At 46.8% G+C, this 25,379-nt stretch overlaps 1 protein-coding gene across 2 annotated transcripts; it reads right to left on the bottom strand.

The window, feature by feature from the left end:
- Positions 1 to 442: 442 nt before the first annotated feature.
- Positions 443 to 24,876, bottom strand: SLC22A4 (solute carrier family 22 member 4). 2 transcript variants are annotated; one of them, XM_064725016.1, is made up of 10 exons: positions 24,336 to 24,876; positions 18,249 to 18,352; positions 16,505 to 16,659; positions 12,650 to 12,821; positions 10,669 to 10,795; positions 8,636 to 8,736; positions 7,440 to 7,654; positions 6,594 to 6,776; positions 4,050 to 4,185; positions 443 to 2,907 (listed from the first exon to the last, which is right to left on the bottom strand). In XM_064725016.1, exons 1-10 carry the CDS (start codon positions 24,726 to 24,728, stop codon positions 2,832 to 2,834), a joined length of 1,662 nt encoding a protein of 553 aa, XP_064581086.1. In that variant the 5' UTR covers positions 24,729 to 24,876; the 3' UTR covers positions 443 to 2,831. The 2 variants fall into 2 exon arrangements, with proteins under 2 accessions (XP_064581086.1, XP_064581087.1); XM_064725017.1 differs by having other exon boundaries at positions 12,650 to 12,773.
- Positions 24,877 to 25,379: the final 503 nt, after the last annotated feature.

Raw genomic sequence — 25,379 nt, 5'->3', positions numbered from 1 at the left:
TGGTCCTGCTCTTTATAAGGCTAATTCACATTTTCAAGTGGCTTTTTATGGCTGATATTTTTCTCCACCTCTAACTGATTTTAAAAAATAGTGTACCTCCATTTTTTGAACACTTGTATTTACAATGATCTTTTATCCCAGGCTGGAATCACGCAGCTGTGAAAAATCTCAAAGGTAGAAAATGAATCACATAATAGGAGTTGAATAATAAAATCATCCTTGAGCCTGGCCAGGGTCAGCTTCCAGGGATTTGCACCTGAAAGGCAGTAAAACTGTACAACATCATCATAAGTATTCTGTGTGGAAGAACTTAATCGGTGAAAGAGCTTATTTCAGGATTTTTTTTCCATGCCTGATCCACACTAACTACATTTTATTATTTATTTATTTAAAATAAAGTTCAGAGACTTGCTCATCAAATAGAATCCACACAGGAAGCAGGTTGAAACAATGTCAGTGCACATTTTTATTGCAATGAAGACAGAGGGCAATGACTGACAATTACTACAGCTTTATATAATTATTAGCAGATCCAGCAAGTCAGCTGAGGATCCAAGGTTGCACAGAGAGACCCCAGTGAAGGTGACAGAGGTTACAGTTGAGGCACAGGGTGATGATCCCTGTGGCAGTGAGAACAATCCGGCTGGGATTCCCTCATTTCCACTGTGCTCAGACTCCATAAGGCCTTATAACCACATCACATAATTTTAAGAAGGACATTCCACTCCCCTGAAAGATTATTAAATCTGCTGCAAAAAATACTTAAGTGTGATGCTAGCTCAAAATCAATGGTTTAAGTAAGAAAAATGAGACTGGTTAAAACACGGTATTTTAAAAAACACTGCACTTTTTCTTATTTAAAAAAGGAAAAACAGGTTTTAAGGTACTAAAAGGTTCAAGAGTACAAAAATATTTACCTTTTAGAAATACCCAAACCTATAATCACATAAAATAAGTCTCAAAATAAAACAATCTTCATAAAAATATGACCACCTATATTTAACTCAAGTCCTCAAACCTGTCCTATGCTGATAAAAATACTTTCTTGAGAAATTCAGTTACATCTAAACAGTACATCTTTAGATTAACTCTGTAAAAGTAAAAGCAAGATTAAATACTGCTGTTATTATAGAGAAATTGATTGAGAAGGGATGAGAAGATCAGGAGTCACAGATTCTCTTATGCCATGTTACATTTATGGCAAAAGCATAACTGCAGGAAATTAAAAATAGTATTTTAACTCCCAAAAGCAGCTTGAGTTAATTGCACAAGTTCCTTGCACTTGTTATAAAGCTTAAAATTTGTGCTTGAACTTCAGGGAGAGCCTCATTCTTGTGCCAAGAGCCAGCACAAGACAACCTACCCTGAACTCATGCATTAGAGATGAGACACTGTGCTTTTGTTAGCCCTTACAGAAGGTGAATCAGGGCTAATTGTTATTTATAGAGAATAAAAATCAGTCTACCAGGTCTGACAGACTTTAAGTGACCAAGAAGTGCACATACAGCCAATAAATACAAAAATAAGAGGAATTACACTCTTCAAACAATGTAGTGTTCATAAAACAGTAGAAGCACAACTCTGAACTTGACATTTATCTTCATCCAGTCTAGTTTTGCCAAACTTAAAAGAAAACAAAAAAAAACAAAACAAAAAAAAACCCCAAACATATATAATCTGTAGGATTTGAAAACCAAATACTGGTTTTGTTGATGTTTGGGTTTTTGTTTGTATGTTTGTTTTTTTATAATAAAAAACCCTATGGTCCCAAATTAGTCCTTTTGAATTTTTAAAAGCTGCAGGTGAACATATCCAGTACAGAAAATGAGATTTTTGTGAGCATCAAATTGCCTTTAAGTTTGTAAATTCTACAAGGTTTTGCAGTGCAGAACAAAGTGGTATATATTCAAAGAAGAAATTAAATACTTCTGGAAAAAGAAAAAACAACACCCCAAGAGAGCTAAAAAACTGCTTATGCCCACATACCACGAAAAACCTGAAAGCTATAATGCATGGCACGTTGGGACAGGATCATGGATTTGCTACAGCTCACTTTTCTGTTGAAAGTGGGTGTGACCCACCAGAAAGTCAGCAAATTACAGTCCTTTCTCAGTGCTCAAGATTTTCCCCCTTCCCCAAAGACACTGAAGATTCACAAAGCTGAGGGTTTTGGGTGGGCTCAGGCTTTATGAAAGAGCAGCAGCTTCTACAGGAACAGGGGGATCCCAGGTCCTGGGAAAAGCAGTGACACCTAAAGCCACTCTGATGGCTTGTTTAAAACCCATGTCCTTACAGGGAAGTCTGTGTCTGCTCTGCTACAAATTAATTTTGATTCCACTTAGTCTATGGGCTTTGGTCACAGATTTCAAAGGAGGCCAGGATGTTTCTTTCAGGTTTTGAAAGGCAGACACCCAGCTCCCCTTCCTCCAGTTAACACACAAAGTGAGAAGAAACAGCAGCACTAGGTTTGCTATGTTTTTTCCCCTTTCAGCAGCTTTTATCGAGTACCTGACTGCCTGGAGTCACTGCTGTGTTATTTCTAAGGCTCACTTCCAGCTTACTCCTTGACTTGTGTCCAGCACAGACAGGCCCCCATTTCTCAATGGGGACTGTGTCTGCTGACAAACAGCAGGGCACAGGACACTGAATGACAGAGTAATGGTCCTGCAGGAGCAGACAGCATCTGGTCAGTATACCATGTAATCTGGGGACAGCAGCACAGGGGATAACAACTATGGTGCAGTTGGGTTTTGTTCATTTTCCTCTTGCAGCAAATGCATTTGGAGACGATTTTGTTCTTCTTTCAGCCCCTCTGAGGGGTGTGTCTTTCTTCACAAAGGTGTTATCAGACTTTTAGGACTCTCCTTGGAACTCCTTATGCCAGTGGTCTGTTGCTCATTTCTGAAACTGAAAGCAAGAAAAAGACTGAGCACGTTCTCCAGGGTATCATCAGACACTTCCCTCTCCTACAAGCACCACTACAATAACCATGTTACACTGCTAGTATAAACACCAGATGAAATATAATGTTCTGTGCAGTGTTCCTTGCTGGATGGCAGCAGCAGTGCAGCAAACAACGCTTGGAACTTCAACATCATTCAGCAACTATAACTCAGTTACTTCAGGCTGTTCATCCAAGGAACCTTCAAGGGGCATCTGGTTTGACTCTAGGATTTCTAGCTACAGTTTGTCAACTGCAAAGCTGAAAAGCCACATGTGAGACATCTAAGAAGCAATTGTGATAAAGAGCAATATGTCCTTTCTCAAGGAAAGGCCCAGCAATTTTTCCTTTTCTGAAAGCATAATGACAGCTCCTCATGCTGACCAGGAATTAGATAGCTTTTTCAAGCTATTATTGCTTACAGGGCAGATTCTGTTCCAATACCAATTTTCACTGAGCTGAATGGTGGCTATGCAGCTGCTCTTTAGTTAATTCAGTTTCCCTCTGCTGCTCTAAGAATTTTTCTTACACTGTGGTGGATGTGCACAGATTTGAGTGTTAATATTTGCTTGGGGTACCCTAAATAACAATGTTGGTGGGACAAGAGAACTGTCATTGCTTACAGCTAAATCATATAAACCAGAGGAAAAGCTGTTCTGGCCTGTCTCTGGCTGCCCAGGAAGAGACTAGAATGCTGAAATCCTGCATTTAATTCAGAATAGTACCCAAAGAACTTACACTGGAAGAATGAAGGGTGTCATAATGCATATAATCCTACTAAATAAACAGTTCAAGGAATAGTTTAAATAAAGAGTTTAGGAGAGTAAATAGGGTGGAAAATGTCTGGACATCTGAAGCAGCAGCCTCAAGGTGCTGTGAAGGTCAGCCTTGCTTTGCCAGCACACATCAGCTCTCAGGTTTAGACATTCTGGAGAAATTGTATGATGTCATTGTCTGTCAAATTAACAACCCCAAAGAAAACAATCTGAAGGGCACTTTGAGAGCTTTGAAGTTTTGTAGTGGACCTGAAAAAACATGTTCTCTGATTTTGAAAAGGGACTTTATTCTAAACTCCTGTGAAGTGTGGGCTGAATGAAAGCTGCCTTACCATTTCACCTTCAGCATCTGCTCAAAGCTCTCAGGCAGTGGATTGCCAAAGCTCTCTGGGAGAAACAGGGTCAGGATCCCAATCAGCACAGTCAGGCTCCCCATCAGGATGTAGGGTAGGAATCTGTCATAGGCACCTGGCAGAACACACAACATTCCAACAGTACTCAATGTCCACAACTGACAAACCACATGTAAAGTTTATATTCCAGACATTGCTGTAATGCAGAATTAATTGGAATAATTAGCTGAAAGATTCATCAATATCAAAGGTGAATCCAAAGCTTAATTACATCTATTATCTGCCAGCAAAGGGACTCTTCAGTTTTAAAGCTTCAGAATGTGCTCTTGGATGGCCACAGCTACCATTATTTTATGCCAACCCCCACACTTGTGTAGCAGCCAAAAGTTTAGGTAATTTTTTTTGTTTGGTTGGTTTTTTATATTTTTGTATTTTCAACTGTTTTTTAAAAATATATTTTCAACTGGAATAATCAACATCTTTGCAAGGCAATAGCTCTGCTGGAGCCTTCAGTACCACACTGTCATCAAGAACCAAATCCTCTGTTAAATAATACAATATGAGGGAATAAAATTGCTTGTAAGCAGTGAACACTAATCACTGCCTGAGATCATACACCCTGCTGGGCTGATGCAAAAGAAGGGAAGGGACCAAGTCAGCTAACAGGTCAGCTCCAGACTAACAGCTCATTACTGGGGAACTGCTCTAAAGCCTTCCTTGCTGCAAAGGGAGAGAACATCAGGCTTTCCAAGACACACATGAGGCTCTGACCTTAGTCTACTCAGAAAATTATTTTGGACATGAATGCAGCAGCCTCTGCCAGCAGCCTCAAGCTGGCACACAACTGTTTAGGCAGGATGCAAGATCCTCAAGTCACAACAGCACAGCAATGAAAAGGGATTAGCTAGGAGTTAAAGTATTGAAGACAGAGAAAGTACCAAACTGGACATGACACTTTTATTTTATAGCTGGGATAGAGCAATGTGCTTTATAATGTATGGAATAAACTCAGATTAAAGAGAGGACCTCTGGGTATGTCTCACAGAGCTGAAGTTTGTGATCTGATCTCCTCTTGTTTTTGAGCTGGATGAATGGCAAGGTCCTAATTTAGCTGCAGCAAATAGCAGCAGCTGACAAGTTTCTCCTTAAACCTCTTAAAGTTTAAGAAACTATTTTGATGTCTGGAAAAAGATTTTTTAAAGACTGAGCCCATGGATACCTGGGAGAAAAAGATCCACAAATCCACAAAAAAAAAAACAAAAAAACAACCAAAACAGTAAAAATGATGTTTTGTCTACATTTCTCTCTTTGTGCTGCAATGGAGACTGAAGACCTTAAGGAGAATCACAGTCGGGCTGACCCTTTCACTTCACATTTGCACTGTACAAGCATGAAACTAAGACAAGGTATTTTCATCATTTTTGGTACAGTGTGTTCCAGTTACACTGGAATGCAGAGGTGAGTCAACACTGATTAGTTACAGATAGTAATCTCCTCTCCACTCTCCTGCCATAGAGAATCAGCAGGAACCCCTCAGCAGTACACCAGCAATGTTGTGTCAAAGCCAGAAAAGTCAAGCTCATGTTCTATCAAAGATCTCAGCAGGAAGCAACACTCGTTAGGGGCAGAGAGAGCTTGACATGGGTCCAGTAATGGCAGAAGGAAATAAATCATGTGTGAATGAAAGAAAGAGGAGATTGAGCACCCCAGACTGAACTGAAGGTATTCACTTTCACCCTTAGTCCCCTAACCTCTATCACTCTTTCTTTCATGTCTGCAGCATGAGTAACATGTATTTTATGTATTAAACAAAAAACCAAACCAAACAAAAAATATTTGTCAGTTAATATATGAGCAGCACTCAGAATGTGATGGCATTGAGTGTAAAAAAAAAAGCCTATGAGGAAATTAATAATTCTGCTTACAGAAATATTGAGCAATAAGAAAAAGCAAAATGAATGAATGCTGAGATGACTGGCTTAGAAACTAAAAAAAAAATTTAAAAAGCCCACTTCAAGTAAACACACTGTCATGCCACTTAACCTGTATTTTTTCCATGTATTACTTTAGAGAGCACAAATCCTGGGAATGTTTGGATTCCCACCTGCCAACATACCCATCTCAGGATGCACAGGGACAGTGCCATGCAATGAATTTCCTACTGCAACGTTTCCTTACTTGCAAGACCATTTCTTGTCACACTCTCCTGGGAAACTAACTGGCACCCTGAGATGTTATTATCATTTCAGCCACTCTGCTTGCACAGTTTATAAACTTCATCATTGTATTGGAGCTTCAGGGATACACGAATGGTCCCTAAAGGAATGAACTGCCTGATCCTTCTGTGAGGCCCAGGGACCTCCGCTTAATTTCTACCATGTGTGAACTCACACCCAAGCTGAGAGAAAGAACTGGAAAGCCAACAAGTGAAGGCACTTCAAGCTGAGCCTGCACTGCAGAAGCCCAGACAACTTCTCTGTTGTGGCAGTTGTGTGGTGCAAGGCAGGAAGAAGGAGATCTCACCCAGGTAAACGAAGTAAGGAGCGATGATGCTGCCCAGCCTGGAGGCTGTGGAGGTGGCTCCCACTGCCATGTTCCGCACCAGTGTGGGGTACAGCTCCACGTTGTAGACATAAAGCATTGAAAATGCAGCTGTGATGCCAAACTTCCCAAGCATCACCAGTCCAATAGACAGGACATTAAGTTCTGGAGGAGAAAAAATAAAATCAAGGTGAATAAACAACACCCTGTGCTTATTACCTCTATTACTTCTATATCCAAAAGATTGTATCACGGTGTTTTTCCAAAAGGTCACAAATTGGGCGCTTTAGGTTATTTTAATTATACAAAGTATTAATCCCATTCCTAGATGACTCCAAACTCCCCACTAAGCATAAAGTAGATGCTCAGGTTATTTTGTATTTTTCAGAGTTTGGTTGTCTTCAAGTAAAACAGCATTCTTGAAATGGAACAAAACTCTGGATTACACAGCAATAAACTACAAGCTTGAACCCACCCCTTTTTCACAAAATTGTGTGGAGATTTACACACAGGGAAATCCAGATGCAGATTTTAGTAGCCTGGAAGCACAACCAGATAAATCACAGTACATGTTCAGCTTAAATTTTAGAACTTGGTTCCCCCTGAACTATATAAAGCTCAGTAATTTGACACAATAAATGAGAGTTGAGTGTGACTCAGCATATACAAATGCAAAATAAACAACCTAAGGCTGCAAGGGATCAGCATAAACTTGACCTCGAATTCTAAATTTGATCCTGGTTTCCAGTAGTTTTGCAGTACTATTACACAGTACCGTAACATATTTTGAATGTTTCATATACTTAAGTCACATGTTTAATTTTGTACCTGCAGGAACCAGCTGAATGAAGAGGACAACACTTCCCCCTAAAAACAAGGTGCCAGATAAGGAGTAGCGCCGTGGGAGGGAGCGGAGGAGAAGCCAGGCGATCACATACGCTGGAACTTCAATAACAGCTGAGAGGAAACAGTTGACATAGGCATTCCCATGCCAGTCTGGAGTGCTGAGGGACAGGCCAAAGTAACCAATTGATGTGAAAAACCTGAGAAAAGCAATAAAAACAAATTATTCCAGAAACAGCAGTCTCTGAATGCCTCCAGTGTTGCCTCAGAAGTCGTTACAAAAATAGGATACCGCAAAGCACCGCCACAGGCACTGTGGCTTAAAAGAGTCTCAGTGGCAACCCTCTCTTTCTAACTCTGTCATCCCATTCAGTGATCATATCCACAGCAGCTTGAAGACACCTCAGATTTCTCTGTCCTTCCTGCATACACTACATCAAGTAAAAAGCTTTGTGGAAGGTGTTCACAGAGGCTTTTCACTGCAATGGACTCAACAACGCAATGACACTCTTGCAAGCTTCCCAAGCCAACTACATTCCTACTTGCAGCTAGTGCCAGGATCTCCCACCCTCAGCAGTTCTGTTATATCTTATTTAATCTTCACGGAGAGCTGGATGTTCATGTTTCAGATCTCAGGAGTGCCTTACCAAATGTGCTAGCCAGTTCCTTTCTGCTGGAGTGAATATGGACAGAAAGAGTTCTGGTTTGTCTATACAGCATATTAGGTCCTCATTTCTCATGGCTGCCCAGGCAGGGACCAGGATCTCACTGAGATGGGCACAGTACAGAACAGAACAAAAATGCTGGCCATGGGTCTGGCTCTTGTTATGTTACTGAGTTGCTGCCTTTGTTTCAAGAAAAATATTTATCTTCAAATAGAGATTACAGAGATCGGGAGCATTTAAAAAAAAACAAAACAAACCATGTACGTAAAAATACAGAAGTTGTTACATATAGTTTTCTAACTATTTTACATCTGTACATTTTACATCAAGCTACTGTCTCCATATTCTTGTGTGTTAATGCAGTGTGGTTGTGAGGACACTGAGGGCCATGTACCAGCCAAGGAGCACTGGAGCTCGACTCCGAGGCTCAGACTTATTATCTAAACCCGTGGCATGTGCCCTCAAATCAGGAACTGTTCTACTGCCTGAGTACTTTAGGAATACACATTTCCTTACCACAAAAGTAATGACATAATAGTAATAGTTGCAATGTTTCGGGTTCGAAATAGGTCCAGAAGGATAGCCTTCTGCTGCTGCTGGGGCTTCGAATCCTGCATCTGAAGGAAAAAGGAAAACAAAACCAAAAAAATTCCCACACACCTAAGAGCATAACAACCTCTGCTACCCACAGTCCAGGCAGTTACGGAGTTATGGCTATCAGGGGACAAGTGGTCAGCCCAAGGGCCACTTCTGCACCAGGGAGCACAGTCCTTAGTGGAGCTTGTCCTTGCACCCAGCTGTACTCATGGGAGTTTCCACTGCACCACGAAGATTAATTAGAAAGGAGAATCAGCTGAGCAGGCAGATGAGTTAACGTTTCCTTAAGGATCTCGCACAGTAGTTCCAGAAGTAACCTCAGTACCAGAGGCATTGTTCTGTCCATTCTCTGCCCTGTCCATTCAACTCTCTCAAACCTTCATAAGTGATGGGAAATGAATGTAGGAAATCAGCCAGTTTTGCTGCCTGCCAGCACCCTGACAGGGAGAGGAACAGATGAGAAAAGTTGGTGAGGTGGCCAGGGCACATCACAGGAGAATCCACCACCTCAGACTGGAGATGGAGGGTCTAGTTTGAGGCCTGAAGCAGGAATCTTCTGGATGGCATTAGGGTGCCATTCTGCCTGCACACTTTGCCCTTGCTAGGGTGAGGCCAGAACCTGTGGCCAGGCTTCCCCCAGGCCCAAAGAACAAACCGCCCTGCTTCTCCCTCCAGGACTATCCAGGAGATACCCTTTCCTAGGAATAGATGATGGTTTCCCAGGAGTGTCTTTCTATTAATGTTTGAAAAATACTTCCAACATGAGACTTAGCATGCAGACATCTTCCTCAGGCTTTTTTTGACAGACACTTTGGCACACAAAATTTCCATTAAGCAGATGAGCGTCTCCTTGGTTTATGAAAGCATGCAGGAATGATAAAATGCTTCAATCCAAAAAAGTCATCCCCAGTTTGAAAGACATCTGAGGCCTGGCTGTGAAGTAAGAGAAGCGCTTTTCCATGGCTGGTGTAAAATGAGCTTCACATAATGGGAACACACGCTTCAATTTACGTAAAAACTTCCACTTGGGAAAGAAATCTTCAGCCAAAATATAAGTGTGACAGTCAAGTGATGGATCCTGCCCAGGGGAGGGTAACCTGCAGCATCTTTGTCCTGCAGCCACTGCAGAGGAGCACACGGTGCTTTGCTTTCTGCTCTCTCTGCCACAAAAGGAAGGTGGCAGTATAAGGCAGCAGAGGAAGATCCGACCTACAGACGCAGGGTCATTGCTGACGCAGGGCTGGAGGAGTCTTTGCACAAGAAAAACCTCTGTGAGGAGCTCCAGTGAGGGCAGAGCCAGCAGAGGGAGAGATGAGCACAGGAACCAACCATCCCACTGTGGCTGTGCTGCTCCCTGCTGCTGGGCTGCCAGGTTTCACCAGACTTTCTTCTTTTAACCAATAGATATGAAATACAGTAAAAACACAGTTTTGAAGAAAAGCTTGATGTTCTTCCCTGTCTTCACTCACATCATGGTTTTCAAGTCCCCTGTAGCACTCAGGTGCTTTGGCTGGTTTGGGCAACCTGAGGAGCCCCTCAGGCTCCACACAGACCCAGCTGGTGTGGGTGCTGGTTCAGGGTCCTGCACACAGACCCCTGCAAAGGGCTCTTGCTAAACTGCAAACTGCTAAAAAAGCACCAAACTGAAACGGGCACAACACATTCTCCTTGGGTTTTTGCAGTGCCCAAAGGACGAAGCAATCTGGGTCACCCTTGCTTTGAAAGCCACAATAAACAACTGCTGAGGAAGAGAGTTTTACTGTGAAAAGCAAACAAATAAAACCTCCCTCTGGGTTCTCACTTTGATCTCTTTGATCACTCTGCTAACCCAGCACTTACCACAGGCCAGCAGCCACTGCCAGCCCAAGAGCTCTGCTGGCATTTCCCAACAAGTCAACCAGCCAAACAGGGAAGTGCCAGCGAGGTAAAGCACCAGGATGTGTGGAACATACCTCTGCAGTGTCAAAAAGCACAGCTGGGGCTGGAATGCCATTCATTTTTGCAGCCTTTTGGATAATAGCTTCTGCCTCTTTATATCTTCCCTGGGAGATCAGCCACCGAGGAGACTCAGGAATGATCCTGTAATAAGTTTCAGAAGAAATGATTCAATGTTTCCCCACAAGTAACAAGTTATAAATAACATATTTATAGGAGTTAGATCTCACAGGAGACAGCCAGCACAGAAGCACGTGGGCAGTGTAATTCAAATACATGGGACCTATGGTCATGCTATAGTAGATGCTTTGTCCTCAGTGGCTTTTTTTAAGGAATAATTGATGTCCACCAGGTGTCACCAGATAGACAAAAAGGATGGGAGCAGCTTAGCCAGTGTGAATCAAAAATATTCTTAGGAAACTGCACATGATGTGGAAATGCTTTAAATATGCACAGAGTGTATTTGAAGGTTCTGTGTCATAAGGATCTTATACACAAACCTCACCATGTTGCCACAGCTCTGAGGCAGATTTTCCCAGGCACAGGGCGGGGGCAGTGTCCCCTTGTAGAGTTGATGACATTCTCTAATCAATTACAGGCACATGTTGAATGAATTAACACCAAGCATGGGACAGAAAACTTTGACTTTCCTTAACTAAGTCCCTTAGTATTACCAGATGCTATCTTGCTCCCTTTAGCCAGCAGCACTTTTTCCTCTCCTTGGAAAAAAGCAGGTCAGGCACTCCTTTTCTGATGAGCCCCAAAGACTGACTCAAAGTCAGGTCAATAATTAAAAACATCAGATGATTTATATCTGATCAATAATCATTAATGGGACTTTCTGTAAGATGAGCTGCTCCACTGCTCTTCTTCCTGGGAAAGCTGAGGATCTTGAGACTGCAGAGATAATGCAGGAAACCTTGTGGAGAATTTGGAAGGGAAATGAGTGAAGGAGCAAGAACTATACAGAGCAGAGGAATTTGTAAATCACATAGCCTGTGGAAGCAGTGGGTCTGCATGCCAAAACACCAGCTAACACCAACCTGCCTTGGCAGAGCTTTGCCAGGGCACCTTGATCCCCATGTACCCCCACACAGGCCCCAAAGTGCCATCACAGGAAGTTTTTGGCACTTTTAAGTGTAAGCTCTTAAAAGGCCTGGGAATTCCCAGCCCATAGATTTCAAAGCAGGACTCTGAAGCTGTGCCTTGGGGACAATTTTCCTGTGCCTCACAGTGCCTGTTTTACAGCAGACATCTGAGAGGCTCCCACCCAGAACCAGCCTCCCCAGAGAACAGCTGCTTGGTGCACAGGGAAATGCTGCTGTGAGGAAGGAATTTGAAACACTTCAAGTGAAATAAGCAAACTGACCCTTAAACAGAATCAGACTGTCTTTAAAATCCTATGACTGCAGAGGTGGAGCTGAAAACGATTTTAAAGGCTTGGTTTGAAGACTGAGGTTAAAAACCCCCAATAACCAACAAACCATCAGCAGATACTTCTAACAAGACTGGGACATGCAGGAGGTGTTTTAGCCTATAGAAGAGTGTGTCTAAATCACACAATTGTTATAAAGGTCCTAATTGCTCACTTACAGATATAACTTTTTCAAGATAGCAAAAAGAAAGGAGTTCCCTGAATAATATGAAAGGACTCTTTCTGTTGTGAATTATTCTTAACTTAGGAGTGTGAGTGATGCATTGCTTTTCCTTTCCTATTTTCAAACACCTGACCCTTTAGAAAGGCGGCAACCAAACAGGGCTATCTTCCCTTCTTCCGTGCTTGTCCAGCCCAAAAGAGCAAGGCTTCAACTACACAGCACCAACGGGGTTCTCTAGGTAGTTACTCGACTTAAAATTGGCAAGAAACCTCAAACAAAAAATATCCCCTCACGGCAGAGCCTTGTGACTCGGTGAATAGAAGAGCGCCCTCCTCCCTGAGCCAGCACAGCGAGCCCCGGGCGGGAGGGGAGCGGGAGCGTGGCCCCGGCATGGACTCACCACCAGAGCGGGACGCAGAACAGCCCCGGGACAGTGAGCGCCAGCAGCAGCATCCGCCAGTCTCTGATGAAGTAAGCAAACAGTGGCAGCAACATGTAGCCAATTGCAAAAAATATGCAAACTCCTAATGTAGAGAATAGAATACGAACTGATTTGCCAAGAATTTCTGTGCCTGTTTAAAACAAGGGAGGTTGGATTAGCATTTTAACTCTTTGTTTTCAAGCATGACTAAATACTTTATTGCATTTACAAACAACAACAAAAAAATAAGCTAAACAATCTTAGAAAAGAGCAGCACAGCACAGACATGCCTGTACAGAAATGCTGCTGGGAGTATTGGGAACCTTCAGATAAAGAAGCTACTTCTGTTTGCTTTGATTAATGCATTGGCAGACACAGATAAGGACAGGCATGGGGGATGGCTGCCAGACTTCCAGGAGCCTTCCCCACACACTCATCCTGCTCCCCCATTAACCCATCTGGATTTAAGATTAATTCACTGCTGGGCACTTCTGAAAGAGCAAAGGTCTGAGCACAGCAGACTGGCATGGGATGGAAGCATGTGAATTTACAGTCAGGTGAGGTGGAAACAAATTTCCCAGTTATTTTTGGGAACAGAAGGAAGGTTGGAATGTTGGATGGGCACATCAGGGGCTAAAGGACAGAACCAGGGAAGATGCCATCCTCTAGTAATGTTACTGTTCCAGTAGCCAGGCAGCAGTCAGGGAAAGCATCCTACAGCCATTGCACCATGCAGCAACCTAATATCGAGTCATGATAACTCAGACAGTTCTAAGCCTTCCACAGCACCTCAATTCTTTTATAATAAAACACCCAGCCACTCCTTAGCAGAATCAACTGAAGCCATCAAGTCCATCTCACTTCTCCTTGAGCTCTCAGGCCCTGGTCTGCAGAGCTCTCCTTCACATCAGGAGCACTGCAAGGGCCATGACTGCCACAGTTTGATCTGGACTTAATTAAAACACAAATGACACTGAGCATACTGAGGGTCACAAAGTGTGGAGAGTGTACTTGGGCTGTGTATCATGGCAAGAACTCCAACATTTATTATTGCAGAGAAAATGGGAAAAATACCCAAGATTGGAAAACCCTCCTATTTGATAGCTAAATGAATTCTCATTTCAGAAACCTGGAGTAACTGAATAAAGTCACAGTAAAAAACCATGAAAATAAGAATTTGCTGGGCTAAAATGAATGTGTGGGAATAAATTATACCATCTTCCTCTTGACTTGCTATTGTTTAGAGAGGCTTTCTTGGGAGAGGTCTGATAGTTGAAACACTGTTTTAAGCCTGTTAAATGTTACATTATAATTTGTGTAAATTCAAAGACAGTATGAGATTATGTCTCTCCTGCCTTTCCTCTTCCCTCATTCTCCTAGCCATGGAGTAACAGCTCTTGGACAATACCAATGCCTTACTCAATGCCTTCACAAACCTCTGCAGTGTTTTGCAGCCCCAGAACCTGAACACAACAGTTTTGAGCACAGAGAACAACAGAGACTAAAGCTATGAGAGAAATTGCACAGCATGGTTGAAAAAACCCTAACATTGACTACAGAAGTTCACCAACAGCTCAGGGGGAGCTATTTCCACGAAGGTGGGCAACAGTGCAAAGGGCTGCATGAGCCTGGGTGCTGAAACAGGGTCTGAGCTGCACATGGGGAGGCAACAGAGGTTTGGATGCTGAAAGTTTGAGTGACAAGAGAAACTGTGCTGAACTTGGGAAAAGACCCACTGCACTCAGGGATGGAGGGTGCCAGGGCTGCAGCACAGCCAGGGTCAATGGGGCCTTTAAAGGTGCTGGTGTCACTGCTGCCCTGCCAGGCACAGCTCAGCCCTGCCTGAAACAAGGGGAGCATCTCCAGCACATCCTGTAATCAGGATGGGCTTTCTAAAGGAGGCACTTTTTTTTTATGGGTCTATTATCCTATTCAGTGCCTCTATCATGTGCAGCTTCCTGGAAGCTCCTGGGTTTGCCTTGCCACAGGCAGAAGTCACAGTGCTTATGGGGACACCTGGCTGTGGAGTGTAGGGTGGGAAGGGCCACCCTCTGTAAGTACCTCCCTCCTTACCCAGGACAGGCAGCTGATGGCTCACTTAAACTAGGAAGCGAAGGTCTAAGTTAGTTTAGATTAACCCTGCCCTTAGAACCAGCCTCAAGGTTGCTGGGGAGTGCCAGCACTGCTGCCAAGTGCCCCAGGAATCTGCCCCTGCTCCCTGGGAGCCACAGCTGAATCTGCCCCTCTGCTCCCTGGCAGCCACAGCTGAATGTGCCCCTCTGCTCCCTGGGAGCCACAGCTGAATCTGCCCCTCTGCTCCCTGGCAGCCACAGCTGAATGTGCCCTTCTGCTCCCTGGCAGCCACAGCTGCTGTGGCAACTCTACAGAGGAGGGATGGCAGGAGAGACAGCCCAATGGGGCAAGAGCCAGCAAATGACAGCTAACTCATTAAACAAGCCTAATGGCACCAGGGGAAACCCAGTCCCCTCTCTCAACAGAAGGAACACTTGCCCACTGGGGTGTTCCTGGCCCTCCCTTCCAGCTTTGCTTCTGCTGAGCACTGAGACAGCATCCCAATCCACATCCAGCTGTGCCCCCCATTCCCAGGGGAGCTGGCAGCCAAATTCCTGCCTGATCAGAACCTGCACCTCTGTGCTACACAACACTCATGCGTTTCCACAAGGATTTTCAGCTTTGCCCAGTGCTGTACCTCCCAGCCTTCCCATGGCAGGCATTTGCTCCTGCTCCATCAGCTCCACACAAGGATTAAACTACCAGGACAGTGGGAGCAGTGGCAATTGTGACAGCAGTGGCAGGAACAGTTACACTGGTGATGGTAACAAGGGATCTCCCTGCCGACAGCCTGACCTTAATCCTCCACCCTGTGCCACAGGCAGCAGTGACTCCTGGCTGCTTGGGGACACAGTGTAGTATTCTGTTCATAGCACTGACTTCATTTCATGCTCTTCTCAACTGTTTTTTTCCCCATTAAGCCTCATGGGGTAGGAAAGACCAGCATTAACTAGTAATGTACAATTTTAATCTAGCTCACATTACGATCTACAAATTGTAATGTTGATACCAGGGGTTTAAAATCAGCCATAAATATATATTTATACAGACTTTAAAGACAGCAAATCTCAGTTTCCACCCTGAGACATGCATCACTCATCCCCATAATTTGCCCATGCTGTTGCCTTTCCTGAAACCCCCGTGTCCAGTGGGAGCCTCTGTGGGGTCCCCTTCCCATGGGGTCCCTTGTTCCCTGCAGGGTCTTCAGGCCATGCAGCTGCTGGGTCTTTATTCCTACACTCTCCATAGTAAAGAAAGCAAAAAATCTTCCAACACTTAGGTCTTTATCACTGATCTCAACATTGAGAACAAGGACTTTATGGCTAATGGGGCTTTGGCACCAGCCAGCTCCTCTGCTCTGGTCCCCCTGACACTCATGGCTGGTTTGCTCCAAGGCTCTGCACTCAGGTATGCACTGGCCTCTCTGCAAAGGGTGGAGAGGGAGGCAGGGATGAACCCAAATGCCTTCTGTATCTCAGACCTGCTGCTGCTGCTAAACCCTGGACACTGCCTTGAATGTATTCTCCAAAGAGGAATGAAATGGATGTTTATTTAGACTCTTCCTGCTCTCTTCTTTTTCGCTAAACCTACAGAAAATATAGGCTTGAAGAATCACAGAGCAAAAAACCAATCATTCTGGCCTAAAGTAGGAATTTTACCAGTGCAGATTTACCACTGGCTTATTAAATAATCCAGGGTCAGAGGGGAAAAAAGTAACAGTACATTAAGCAAACATTGAATCTAATGCAAATATATTCATACCCAAAATGAAGGCCACCACGTAGTTAGAGATCTGTCCCATCCCCACAATGAGAAAGAGCACTGTGAACATCTCCCAGCTGGTGGAAAAGATCTGCAGGAAGCTGAAGCCAGTCTGCACACCCATTGTCAAAAAAAGGATATTCTTCCTTCCAAACCTTTGGTAAAGAAAAAGATTATTAGTGAAACAGCATGGATTTATGGTGGGGGCTATGCAAGAGGGCACATGGGAGAGCAAACATCCAATCTCAAGTTAGGCATCTTAGCACAACCTGAAGTTCTGTTCATCTTAAAGAATTTTACTATTTTCATATGCACTAAAAAATATTAAAATTTCCAAGACCCAGAAGACAAACAGAGCTATGAGCAGAAACTTCAGAAAGCCACTAGACAGAGATTAAGGGGACCAGGCAACAGTACAATAGGGAGACCCATGCAAACTGCAAGCCACACACCTGAAAGTGAGGAAATTATGGATTTTAGGCTACTGGCACCTATACTTTGCAACACCATTATGCTTTGAGTGTGCTAAATAGCTTTGTCAGCTGGTTCTGGTCTGAGTTGCCAGACACACTGCCCCCTTTGTCTCACCTGTTTCTCTGCATTAGGATTAGGTGGCTTGTGGTCCTGGAGAGGCAGGACAAGCTCAGGTTTTCATACCTGTGGGCACAGATGCTGCACAGGCTGCATCACCTGCTGCCTGCAGCAACCCCTCACTTGGAAAGGGTGGCAGGCATGGGGAAATTGCTTAGGGACAGGCTCAGATCACAACCCTTTACTGACAAAAGCCCCAAATAATGCAAGGAAGCTCATGTGGGCAGGCATGAGCCAGGCTCTCAGTGGCTGTGCTGCCACCAGGGCACACACACTTCCTCAAATGCTCCCACTGGGAAATGGCACCACTGGGATTTAGTGATTATCTCATCTCCCTTTCAAACAGTAACACCAACTGACTTCTGCACTGGGGCAGGAGTCAGGAGATTAAATTCAGATCACATGGAATTTAATGCTGGAGGCTTTAGGATTAAGACTCTCAGTGAGTTTTGAAACCCCTCCACTAAGCACCCAGAGGAACACTGCTACCTTATGACATCCTCATTTCCTGAGAGCAGTCAGAGCAGGACCAGAGATCTCATCATATGGCTATGGACACAGGGCTGAATGGAGCAGAGATTTGCACAGGAAACGTATATTCTGCATTCAACACTTGCAAGGCCAAAACCTCCACACTGCTGAGACAATTATCAAATGCCTGTAATGACTTTTTACATTTATATCTAGTGAGATGCTATGACAACTGCTATCACTTTCAGGTTAACTTTTTTCCTTCCTCTCACATGTCCTTACTCTGTTTCCACCAAACCATCTCTCCTATGCAGAGATTCCATTCAAAGGGCAAATTCCTGTCTTGCAGCTCTAGCAAGGGATTATCAGTTAATGTGCAACAAAACCAGCATCTCTTAAACTACTAAAAAGGCTGGATAAAGAAACAAATGGGAAGTGGGTTGTGATGGGAAACCCACTGCATCAATCTGCAAAGCAGCCACATGGGCTCCTTGTGGAGATCAGTCCCTGGGCTCTGAAGTGCCTGAGAGAGAGAAATCCTTCACGTGGGAGAGACCAGGATGGGATTTTTGAAGAAGCCAGACCAGTTACCTAATTCAGATCAGAACTCAGAGCACTGGACATTTCACTCCCTTTGTCTCTCAAAACAAATGCCCCAGGTGTGCCCTGCCCATGGCATTACCTGTCTGAGAGCTGCCCCGAGATGAAGGAGCCGATGAGGACCCCCACAAAGAAGAGGGAGGTGGTCAGTGGGGCTTTCCAGTCGTCCTCACACACCAGGTTCCACTGCAAGAGAAAGTTCTGTGCTCAGACCCTGCCCCAGTGCAGTGCTGAGCCTCGTCCAGCACAGGGGCTGCTGGCTGGAGACACACACATCTCCATGCAATGGAATTCTGTTTCCCACACTTCCACCCATCACCAGCACTGTTTTCTTGGCCAAGGTCATTGTTGGAACACCCTGCTTAAAGCACAGGAAAAAGAAGGAAAAGTGATTTTCTCCCTAGACAACTCCATGAGAGCACCAGCAGCTGTCTGACACAGCCCCACTGCCTCTGGCCAGCAATGCCAGACCTGATGGGAGCCCATGTGTGCAGCTCAGGGGCTGTCCTGGACCTGATTCCAGTACAATCCTCCCATCATGTACCACCAGACCCCTGGAGCTGCCTCCCCATGGTCCAAGATGCTTCCCCCAGTGAAACAGAGCAATGGATCAGGGTAAAGAACCACCCCAGTTAAGGACAGCTCCCAGTTTATCTCTGCCAGCACAAAAACAGCTGCATCTTTATAACTTCTGGGGCTGATAAAGCATGTGTAAGAAGACACACAGAATGAAATCTCTTTTCTTGCACTGATGTGTTACCAAATGCTGTTCCACCCCACCAGCTGCACCACTGACTTGCCACCCATCACTCACAGCCTCATGACTGCAGCTGGCTGTGGCTGCAGACTTAGGACAGGAGCCAGTGTGGAAACTTCCACCTAAAACTACTCATAACCTCAGACAAGGTTTCAAAAAAATAAAAATGGCATCATGAGCCTCTGTCCACCGAAGTTAGAGCTGAGCATGTCTCTGCCAAGGCTTGCTCCCTTGCTGGTGACTAATCTCCTGGCTAAGGCATGTCTGCCAGGAGCACTTAGGGAGAGGCTTCAAACATGTCACTCTCAGATCAGATAATTCTACCACAATGGTAAGCTAGTTAGATCACAGATTAAAGCATGGCATCATTTTAATAATTAGCCATGCTATCAGAGAGCAGGGGCATTGCCTGCACCAGCAGGCACCCTTTGCTCAGAGAATGGATGGGCCAAGCACAGGCAAAGGCTTGGGGATGGAGCAGAAACCTGCCATCAGAGCTGCTCAGCCTCCTCACTCAACAACAAGGAGCAGCCCTTGTGTTAGAGAGACACCCAGGTGCTGTCTGATGGCACCACAGCCCTGCCAAAAACAAACCACCAGGGGATTGGTGGGTGAGCTTCACAGCTGCTGCAGAACAGGCAGGCAAACCCCAGAACAAGGGGGAAGGTGGTGTGCTTTGATGCCGTTGGCTTTGGACTATAATTTAGGCAAGAGATGCAATTAATACCTATTTTCAGCCAGAAAGAAGTACACTGCCAGCAGAGGGGAGTTAAGCTCCTCTGCCCTTTGCCCAGCCTGCAAAGTAACACCAGCTACACAACAAAAAAAGAAGTTGAGGTTAAATACACAGCCCATGCCTCTTCCTGAGAAACACACATGTCTTCAATGCAGGAACAAGGAGACCTGTGGACTAAAATGTGCCTCCAAGACCTTGATCTTATTAAGAACAAAAAGAACCCTGTGGCAGAATTTTCTGTAAGGTATTTTCTTGTCCCTGCTGGGAAGGGAGAAGTGGTGATGTGTGGGCCTGTCTAGGCACACACCTGCACTGTGTTTTGAGAAGGTGGAGGTTAGCATGTGGGTCGGGGGCTCTGGTACATTCAAGGATGCTACCCGTGAAAAAGAGATGCAGAGATCTGCTTCATCTGTGCAAGAAAACAAATTTCTGTAAAGAAAGTCAGTAGAAATCAAGTCCAGTATTTAAAACAAAGCAAAATTCAGCAACAAAAACCATGGCTTTCAAAGTGCACTGCAGAAGTCTTTCACCTCATCCTGCTGCACCTTCTTTGCCCCTCTCAGGGAAAGCTGTTAAGTGACAGCATGGCAGAACCTGCAGCTCATACAAACTACTGTCAATTATCTGTACTGAGCACCTTGCTCTGGGCCACCATCACAGCACCTGCTCCTGGACCTTCAGACTTGAGTTGCTCGAGGTTAAGGATCAATGTTTTCAAAATGTCTCCATGGTGCCAAAGGCACTTGGGCTGTAAAATAAACCCAGCTAAATAATAACTTGCCCATGAAGCTGCATTACCTCCTTGGTGCCAAATGCCTCCTATCCAGGTGTTTGCTCCACTTTTTCCCATGATATACTGCATACCCAGCAAAAATTCACTGTACAGGGTCAAGTCTTCCAGACTTGGGGGGGATGTATAAAAAGCACACAGCAGCTGGCTGTCCAAAGGGGGGTTACTGTTTACAGGAACTCACTGCATTTGACCAGAAAACACACAAACACATCAAATCCATCTGACTTTAAGTATACTTGAAGCTGCTGAGTGAACAATCCACCTATTTTAGCTCCAATATCACGTGGCACCTGAGCAATACAGCCCTACCCTACAGCTACACCTCATCTCCCAAATTCCAGCTTCCCATCCCCACAGGCTCTCACTCTGACTGAGGCTCATGCACAGTGATCAACCACATATAAACATGGTAAAGTCTCAGCTGTGCTTCAGTGTATAGGGAAAGGTGAAATGTAGCTTGTTTGACCCCTTCCTCAGAGCTGCATCCCTCCCAGACAGCACCAAGCACTCCATAGCTACAGGAGCTCCAGCCCAGCCACAGCAAAACTGCCTACAGCTAGAACTTCCAAAATATCTCTACTGGGCTAATTATACATTAACCAGAAAATAAGTAATTCTGTAATGTCCCTAGCAAAGCAAACGGGGGAGCAAAGTTCATGTAAGATTCCAGGCAAGGCCTCTGAATGCTAGGAATAGGAACTGTTCAAGAACACTGTTATTAAATCATTTTATTCCCATCAAATCCCTACAGCCCTCTCTGACAAGCTCCCAGCTACTGCAAGAGCCAATTCTGTTAAGTGCTGCTGCCAGGAACACTGTAGATGGAGGAGCTTTCTGAAAAACTGAAATTGCTGGAGAAGGTGCCCTGACTGCCTCAAGTGCCCCCCTGCCAATCAGAAATCACTAATTAACCCCCTGAGTACAGCCCATTCACATCAGAGGAGAAAACACTAGTGGAGCCTTGTGTAAATGGGTGGGGCTGCAAAGCAGGGAAAATCTGAACTTGTTTCCAAGAGTAAAGCTGACCATGAATAACTTGAGAAGTGTTAATTATTCACAGATGGCCCCATCCTGCTCCCTGGGTACCAGGTCCAGCAATGACACCAGCTCTGCTCAGTGCACAAGTGACAAGCACCAGCACCTCCATACCTGAGCACAGGGTGGGCTTCCAGGGTGGGCAGGGCTGCTCTTCACTGATGGAAAAAACCAGAACAGAAAAGACCTTCAGATGCCTTCAAACCACAGCAATTTCTACCCAGTCTCTTGCCTCTGCCAGTCCCAAAAGCTTCTGCTTTCTGCCTTCACTAACATCAGGGCCAGGGCTGGGACAGGGACTGAGCAGGATGACACAGGTGACAGAGCAGTAGCCCCAGCAGAGACTCTGGCACTCCCTCTGCCCTTTGCAGGGGCTCCAAAGTGGTGTCTGGGGTACATGCCATGCCCCAGTGCTGGAGGCAGCTCAGGGGGTCCCCAGGGAGCAGTGCTGGTGACAGCCTGGCTCAAGGGAACTGACTGGATCCTAATGCCTACTCTGAAGGGCAGAATCAGTGCTTCTCCTTGAGCCTCTAATTCATATTTGATCTGAACATCATTATCTGGAAGTAAAAGACAAGCAGATTAGTTCCAGAAAAGAATACCAATGTTACAGACCCCAGGAGCCTGCAATAGGAAAAGGAAGCCCTGCAGCCCCTTCAGCTCAGCCAAGGGATCACTCTGGACCCCACAATGACTCACATTTCCACTTGCTCACCATTACTCTCACAGCCCCTTTCCTACATCAGTCTGGCCCAAAGATCACCTGTGCACATGTTCACTTTTCCCCATCATCTCCATTTTAACACCACCAAAATGTCTCAGTCTGGGATTCTCTGGTCCCAGGGTTTAGCATGTCCTCACAGACCAAGTAACACAGGTGCTGAGCTGGCATCTCCCACTTGCCTTCAAGCAGCATTTAATAACAGGATTAAATACAACTGAATGAATCAAATGAAGTCTCCAGCACTTAATCCTGTACCATCAAGTTCTGTTCTTTAATTGAGTTCTGAAGCTATTTCTTCACTAAGCTCTTCTGGTGGCCTGTCCTGGCTTGTCTTTCCTAATACAGAGAAAAATGTTGGGTACAAAAATAAGCATCTCAAATTTATCTAAACTGCCTCTTTCCAGCATTTAATCAGTGCCTGTTTTCCTTGTTTTGAAACCAAATTCTGCATTTTTTTCCAAATGTCCATGACAATTTTGAAACAAAACAAGTATCTTTTTCCATCTGGCTTACAGATGGGAACCTGGCACTTGGTTTCCATCTCTGAATGTGCTATTGCCTCTCTGGCACACCCCAGGCCCCCAGGCAAACCCCACAGCTATGTCCCATCCAAATACTGCACAGAATGCTCTTGTCTGGCATTTTCCAACATAAATGATTTACTGTTCATTAAGAAGAATCACATTTCTCCTTCTTTTGCTTCATTTACTACCTCTCCCAGAGCACGCACTGACTCTAAAACAGAGATAACAAGTTCATAGAGACACCAGGATAAACTGGCCTCCCTCTGGCAGTGAGAGTGGCATTGTCTCTGCCAGTGGTGGGCACCAGGCACCTGCCTGGCAGCCGTGCCAGCCTGTGGGTTCTGTGGGCAGCAGCTGTGCCAGCTGGGCATGTGGGCAGCAGCCAGGTTTGCCCATGGCCAGGAGCAGGGCAAGCCTCCCACAAACCCAGGCCTTGATCTGATATTGTGAGGGATCTCCAGCGACTGAGTACCAGTGCCAACACAATGGCAAGTGTCACATGTGCCAGTGGCGCCCCTTTGAGCAGGTGACAGGAGGCTGACACCTCCTGCCCACATGCCAGGCATGTGGCTGAGCCTGTGTCTGCCCACCCCCGGCACAGACCCTCCTCCTTATGTCCTCAGGGCACAGACTCCTCGCCTCAGCATCAGAACCTTTCCTGGCTGTGCCATCCTCCGACGCTTTTTTGGTGACAGATGTTGCTGCTGAGTCAGAGGGACTCGTGAGGAGGGATCCCCACCCTTTCCCTGTCAGGCTCCCGAGGGTGAGGAGGGTGGCCCTGGGCTGAAGGACCGCGGATGCCGCCTGCTGCCACCGCCTGCCACGAGGGCGAGCCTGTCCTTCCCTGAAACCCCTTACACAACGGGAAGAGCAACAGCGCTCCTGCAGCTTCAGAGGAATCATTTCCCTTCCTAACGGAGCTCCCCGCTCCGTGCCAGCGTTACGGAACAGCGCGGCTCTGCCTCCACACCCTGGCACGGCCGGAGGACACAAACAAGTGCTCACATTGCCCGGCACCGCTGATGTTCCCCCGTGCCGCTCTGCACAGATGATGCCACTGCAGACAGAGCCTACAAACCCCGGGGACAGCCAGGCCAGGCTCCCGCGGGAGTGACCGCGGCACCTGCCGCCCGCCGGTCCCAGCGCTGTCCGCCACGGAACACCGGCACCCCAGGGAGCGGGGCAGCGAGAGTCCGCTCTGCTCCAGCCCCGGACAGCTGGGGTGTGTTTATCTGAACCTATCCATGTCCCCATTCAACGCTGCGCTGAGGACATGGGGCAATTCCATCACATAGAAAATTACCGGGATGATCAGCGTGCGGTAGGAGGAAACTACCGGGCTTCAATTTTCAGCCTCTGCCTCCCCCTCCATACAAACCTGTCCCAGAGTAAAACCAGCTGGCAAACACAGCTGGAACGGCGAGAGTGTGCAGCTCCTTCGTCAACCTTTACCTCCCTCCCGCTTCTCGCAGCATCGTGCCCACCCGGACCCCTTCCCACAGGCACTTCACCCGATGGCTCCTGCTCCCTGTTCGTCCTCCCCCAGACAGAATGACAGGCCACAGCCTCAGCATGACCCGGGGTAGGGGTGTCACCGCACCTCGGTGATGATGGTGGAGCGATAGACATCGCGGCTGTACTCCCAGCCGTCCAGGCACGGCTCCTGCTCCAGCGCCTCCAGCTCCACGTCGGAGCCGGGTCGCAGCCCCAGCGCCGAGAAGTTGGCGAGCGCGGCCAGGCGGTAGCGACGGCAGCGGCTCGGCACCTCCTGCCCGTCCCGCAGCTCCAGCGGGATGCTGGCGTTGCGCCACTCGGCGCTCAGGTTGGCCCCGCGGGGCACGACGCACCGGTGCTCGGGCGTGCCGGCCAGGAACACGACCGACATCCCGTTGAAGCCATTGGGAATGATGCTGGCGCTGAGCAAAAAGAAGACGAGGCGCTGGAAGCGGCCCCATTCGCCCAGGAAGGCGGTGGCCGCGTCGTAGTCGCGCATGACGAGCGCGGAGCTCCGCGGGTCTCCCCCGGAGCCGCGCTCCGCGGAGGCGGCGCGGGCAGCCCCGCCCAGCCCGGCCCGGCCCGGCCCCCGCGGGGCGGCGCGTCCCAGCCCGGCCGGAGGGCACCGGGGGAGCTCGGCCGGGCCCGGGCTCTGCCGACCCCGCCTCCCCGCGGCGGCATCCCCGGAGCCTTCCCCGGGCACCGCTTCTGCTCCGCCGCCGGCTCTGGAGCTTTCCGTAGGAGGCGTGTCCGGGTTTTTTCCATTTATTTGCCTGGGCAGCCGCAGCCGGAGCGGAGCGGGTGGTGCCGGTAACGGCACGGCGGGACCGGGCTGCTTTCTTGGCAGTGCGAGATCAGCGCCTGGTGGGAGCGCGGCGATGATTCCGCCGCCCCCAGCGTTCCCCGAGCCCCGAATCCCTCCATTCGGGGAGCCAAAACAGGCTATCCCCTGTATTGGTGCTGCAAGATGGAGGCACAGCATCGTACCACCCCCGCGGGAGCGGAGCACAGCCGGGCATCACGGGCACCGTTAATGGACCAGCAGCTGGAACAGGAGCCATCAGCGGGAGCTGCCGGGCCGGCGGGGTCTCTCTGCCCGGCTCATCCCACTAGGTAGCGGGTCAATAATGGGAGCCCTCCTCCACACTGG

Source organism: Zonotrichia leucophrys, chromosome 13, assembly GCF_028769735.1.
Source record: "Zonotrichia leucophrys gambelii isolate GWCS_2022_RI chromosome 13, RI_Zleu_2.0, whole genome shotgun sequence".
NCBI classification, from domain to species: domain Eukaryota; kingdom Metazoa; phylum Chordata; class Aves; order Passeriformes; family Passerellidae; genus Zonotrichia; species Zonotrichia leucophrys.
Note: the sequence above shows the minus strand (reverse complement) of the source record. Positions and strands in the feature narration are given on the sequence as shown.

Coding starts and splice junctions, on each gene's coding strand:
- SLC22A4 (XM_064725016.1), bottom strand. CDS start 24,728: ATGCGCGACTACGACGCGGCCACCGCCTTCCTGGGCGAATGGGGCCGC. Junction 16,660..18,248: donor TCGGGGCAGCTCTCAGACAG/GTAATGCCATGG, acceptor TCTTTACCAAAG/GTTTGGAAGGAAGAATATCC. Junction 2,908..4,049: donor CAGATGCTGAAGGTGAAATG/GTAAGGCAGCTT, acceptor TCTTGCTTTCAG/TTTCAGAAATGAGCAACAGA.